The sequence below is a fragment of the Sitodiplosis mosellana genome, unplaced genomic scaffold (assembly GCF_009176505.1).
Source record: "Sitodiplosis mosellana isolate CC-2019 unplaced genomic scaffold, AAFC_SMos_1.0 Smas_scaffold_6800, whole genome shotgun sequence".
NCBI lineage: Eukaryota > Metazoa > Arthropoda > Insecta > Diptera > Cecidomyiidae > Sitodiplosis > Sitodiplosis mosellana.
The window spans coordinates 1-5,444 of record NW_022601950.1 but is presented as its reverse complement, the minus strand read 5'-3'; the positions used below and the strand labels follow the sequence as shown (position 1 = coordinate 5,444).

The 5,444-nt window shown below is 37.9% G+C and overlaps 1 protein-coding gene across 1 annotated transcript; it reads left to right on the top strand.

Annotated features, from left to right (window-relative positions):
• The first annotated feature begins 1,088 nt into the window (after positions 1-1,088).
• Positions 1,089-5,444, top strand: LOC129579949 (solute carrier organic anion transporter family member 74D-like). Its single transcript, XM_055470143.1, has 5 exons — positions 1,089-1,954; positions 2,397-2,605; positions 2,753-3,302; positions 4,016-4,931; positions 5,062-5,444. Exons 1-5 carry the CDS (start codon positions 1,777-1,779, stop codon positions 5,420-5,422), a joined length of 2,214 nt encoding a protein of 737 aa, XP_055326118.1. The 5' UTR covers positions 1,089-1,776; the 3' UTR covers positions 5,423-5,444.

Genomic DNA, 5,444 nt, shown 5'->3' with positions numbered 1-5,444 from the left:
AAACTTTTCAAATATGGACGATAGGGATCAAAAACAAAATGAATCCAAAATCACTCAATGGTCGTTAGTTGGTTAACACTTAGCATAAATTTACGATTTGTGTGTATCTTCTTTATTAATAAATAGAAAAATGTGCTTACAATAATAAATTTGTGTATTTATCATTTTTGAACATTTTCACAGAATAAATAATGACAACAAAACTTGCATGAAAAACAAAAATGTCAAAAAGCTTCAAACACTGAGTTTCACTCTTTACCTTTCGATAAAAAACAAACAGAATCAAATCTATAATAATTTTATCCACCTAACAAGATGACACTTGAGCAACATTATGAAACTTGATACGATTGCAAAAAAATGCATCCAAGGTGAGCCATGTCGAAAATTTGTTTTTTTTTTCTATTTGATTCTGAAGCTTATGTATTGCACAGTGAAATTTAAAGTGAAAGATGCAGATTTTGACACCAACTCGAAGAACTGCTCTATCACACAAGACTTCTGTGGTGTTTGCGAGTGAAATCATCATATAAACAACAAGTAAGCATTTCGTCACTATTCAATTGAGCGTCCGAATTTAGAATGAATATGCACAATAAAAATCAATGTTTCATACAAAGCAAGCAGCGTGCTCGCCTGTTCAATCTTTATTTTCGCTATGACATCGGCCACAATCACTTATTATTGCTGTCAGTGACTATGTTTCGGGAGCACAAGTTGTTTGTGATTGCATGTTTCTTGCCTAATGCGTACATATGTGCAAAGCGTTTGTTTATCACTGTCGAAAGGTAATGCCTTCGAACGTAATTCTTCATGAACATTTTATTTTCATTTTTCTTCCAACTAGTCGAACACTCTACTTTCTATCTTACCCTTTCTCCCTCTCAAGAAGATATGATATAGTGGCTATATTTTCTCTCTCTGTCGATTTTATGATAACGATAGTAAAAGAAAATGAGCGACTTGAAATGTTTCATCACTTTGAATGTTTGAATGTACACAAACACAATTGAATTATAGATGCGATAGATTGTTTTTGTATTCGCCGTCGTCGTTGAAGTGGCTGGTTGCAATTATCAATTGTGGAGCAATAGACAAGCGTTCTGCTTATGGATCAGTCGTCCGCACGCTCAGTTATTCAATAGATTCGGCAACGGTTAGTCGTACGGTCAATTGAGCTAAGCTCAGTTGCGTTTAATTTAGAGTGATCAAAACCGTACAAACAATTTGCGCCTAACAAAGGAATATTCTATTTTTCTCGTACAATTTTACTAAGGCTCAAACCTGGAAATTAGAATAGTGCGAAATTAGCCTGAATAATATTAGAAAAATTTCGTCGTTCCTTGGGAAAAAACAACAACAACAACTGGCTAATCTTGTCGAAATCGGAGTGAATAAACAACGTGAATAAAGTGCATTAATCAACGGCTCTTTTTATGCAATTATGCGCGGAATTGGCATGTGACATTAGTTTTCAAGTGCTTTGTGTGTGAAATGAGCGTATCGCCGTTGTTGTGCTTGTCTATGCCGTTGTTGTGTATGTGTTGAAAAGTGCTCAAAACTCAAATCATTTCCTAATTAAGAAAAATCAATCCAGATTATGAAAGAGAGAAAGAAAGTGTATGTGTGAGCGGAGCACAAAGAACCAACAACATTCTGTGATTTGACATTTTGTTCAGTTGCAATAACGCACTTGATTTTTGAGTATCTATCAAAGAACTCGTGATAGAGAGGGAGAGAGGCAAAAAAGAAACAGAAACGAATAAGAGAAACAAAATGGACCGTTGTGGTGTTCAGTGTTGGCATCCGAATTGGTTGCGTAAATTCGCAACGACACGATGGTTTATGATAGTTTATGGGTTGTTGGGCACAATTCAGGCCACCAGTTATTTGTACTTTGTTATCACATTAACAACAATTGAAAAACGCTTCAAAATACCCAGCCAAACGACAGGTGAGACTTTGCCGCCGCCACCACCTTCTCAAAAATACTTGATCATAGCAAATAGTTTTCTTCCGCTCTTTATCATCCGAATGAAAATTGAAAGCGGTTCGATTTAATGAAACAAAGATCGAACCGATCCACTTTTTGCGATTATGATTTCATTGTCGTGAAACCAGCAATTAAAATCGATTTATTTATAGATTATTATAGATCAATATTCCACCTCGTATCTCTGAAGCGCACACTTGAATTGAGGCACGAGTTGATTAATCGTCCATCGGACGCTAGCCAACGCAAATATTTGCTTTCTACACCGTTTAATCATTCCGATATTGATTGAGTGTATATCACACATCAATGCAAAATCATTGGAATTTTTTTGATTCATCAACAATTTGTTTTCTTCTTCCATCTCTTTCTCTCTTCCTCTTTGTCTCGTCTGAGTTCCTAGGAATTATTTTGAGTGGTAATGAAATATCGCAGATTTTATTATCACTGATCTTAACATATTTTGGTGGTCAACGAAATCGACCCAGATGGATTGCATGGGGTGTTGTTTTCAGTGCATTGTCGTGCTTTATTCTCGCCTGGCCGCACTTTATTTATGGCGCCGGAGAGGAGGCGTATGAACTAACAGAGGAGTATTTGGCTGAACATAAAGTGAGACAAACTTTTCCTTATCAAAAGCGATGCATTGCACTTGCAATTCATTCTGATATATTTTCATGCACTGCAAATAGCGAATAAATTCATTCAATAAACATGTTTCACAGTAGTTTCACTTTTCTTCTTCCATGCAATGTTCAGAATGCTACATCGCACATGCTTTCGAAACCGGTGGATTTTAAAAGTAGTAAATTATGCAGAACCACCATGGAAAAGATCTACAAATGTGATGAAAAGTTTTCGTATGTTCCGCTGGTGTTGATATTTATGTCACAATTCGTGCTCGGAATCGGTAACACATTATATTATTCGCTTGGCCAGTCCTATTTAGATGACAACACCAAGCAACGAAACACACCGTTAATGTTGGCCTATGCATTTTCGATGCGTATGATCGGGCCGATAGTTGGAATCGCTCTTGCTTATTTAATGATGAGTATTTACATTGATCCCACTTTGACGCCAGTCATTGCAAGAGATGATCCTCGATGGTTGGGTGCTTGGTGGCTTGGATGGATTCTACTTGGTGTGCTGATGTTCATTTTTGCTGGATTGATCGGTTTGTTCCCGAAACACTTGCCGAAGAAGAAACAATCCATTGAACACGAAATCGATGACGAAAAATGCGATCAGAAAGTTGAGACAGTGGAAAAAAGATCGACCAAAGAGAGAAAGGATGGGGAATTGAAAGGTAAATTTACTTGAAAATTTACTTATAGGATTTGATAATTATTTTCAAAGATGGAGAAATGGATAGAAAAAAAAAAGATTTGGATTATTCCGAATCAATCTTTTCTTTCAGATCAGACCAGACAACCAAACGCGCTAGATGGTCAGGTACGGCTGAAGCTCGTTTTTGAGATGAATGGCGCATATAGAACGCTCCGCTGCCACGTAAATATTCCGTTTGTCGTTCGTTCACTGATCGTAGAATAGCTGTAGAAGGAGAAGCGGGCGCACACTGAGTGGTGTGCTTTTCCATGCATTCACATGGTGAGAACGCTCACTAGTTGTTTTGGTTCTTGATGATTTCTCTTCGCTCACCACTCTTGCTTCATTCGTTTGATACATGAACATCATTTAAACTCAACGGATTTTTCTTTGAATTCAAACACAACATTTAAACAGCTGACAATTTCTCTTATGTTATTTCCATGACCTTTCATACTTGTCCAAAGCGCTGAACACTACGGTGAACGAACGACGAACGAGCTGTGTGCAGCGGTGGCGAAACGTTGTACAATGTACATGCATTCACCGTGCGTAAATCATCTGAATAACGAGCGTCAGCCGTTTGGTTGGCTGGATTAGAGAAACAAAATGACCAAAATCCATAGAATTTTAGTTGATAGAAAAAGATATTTGAATAAAGCCATTCTGAATTAAGTCGAATTCAACTTTCAGATTTCCCAAAGGCATTGATGCGACTGCTAACAAACAAGGTGTTAATTTTCAACAATATGTCATCTATATTCTATATCCTTGGCGCATCCGGTTTCATGATATTTATGGGCAGAGTGATGGAAGTTCAGTTCAATAAAACATCACACGGTGGCAGCATATTCACTGGTCCCATGACAATCATAGGAACGGCTGTCGGTCTCTTGACATCCGGTTATGCTATCACAAAGTATAAGCCACCGCCAAAGTATTTATTCTTTTGGAATGTGATGATTGGATTGAAATCAATGTGTGTCGCATTATTGTACACTCAACTGGGTTGTGAGAATGGTAATAATTCGCTGTTGGTTAACGGAACCATTATTTCGTGCAATTCGAATTGTGCATGTGATGGAGTCGCATACAGTCCAGTATGTGATCGCTTAACAGGTACAACATATTTTTCACCGTGTCATCGGGGCTGTAGAGTATTCGATGAAGAACAAAAATTTTACAAAGATTGCTCGTGTAATATCCAAGCATCGATAACTAAGAGATCCGCTGCCGAATTTTTAGCTAGTCATATGTTTATGGAAAGCTCCACAAATCAAGCCACATTGAATGGTGAAGCAAAACCAACCGAAAAACGCATCACACTGGAAGATGTTTATGATGAAGAGCTAAAACCTGATAAACCACCGCATGACGACGATGTTGTTATCGACGGAAATCATCTTTATGACGAAAGTAAAGTGTATGAAGTGGCAAAAGTGGAGGCAAACAAGCGAGAACGTCGAAAGCATACAGATCATGAACATATTTTTCCCGGAGCATGTTTCGGTGATTGCACATTTGCTTATATCGCCTTTTCGATTATTTCAATGTTCTCGAGTTTGATGTCATCCACCGGTCGAATTGGGAATGTTCTGCTAAATTTCCGGTAAGCGAAATGAAACTCACATTGAAGAATGATTGTTTGACCAAATTTATTCTTTTGCTTTAAAATTATGATGAATGAAAAATTGAATATTGCATCAAATTAACAAATGAAATTCAATTCCGAATTGTAGAGCAGTTGAACCACGTGACAAAGCATTTGCCCAGGGATTATCGCTGTTTATGGTCAGTTTATTCGCGCTAATCCCCGGTCCAATCATTTTCGGTGTAGTCATTGACAGCACATGCTTGGTATGGGGCTACAAATGTGGACGACGCGGCAACTGTCAACTGTACGATCCAATCAAATTCCGATACTTTTTACACTCGAGTGCAGCAGTGTTCACGTTTCTTGGAGCATTTTTTGACCTTCTGGTGTGGTACCATGCTAAAGATTTGGATTTGTATGGTGACAAGACCACCGATGGCACACCAATCAAACCAGTGGAAAAAGAAAAAGACGCTTCACCCGAAAGTGAGCCACTGAACAAATAATACCAAAACAATGCGTTAAGGA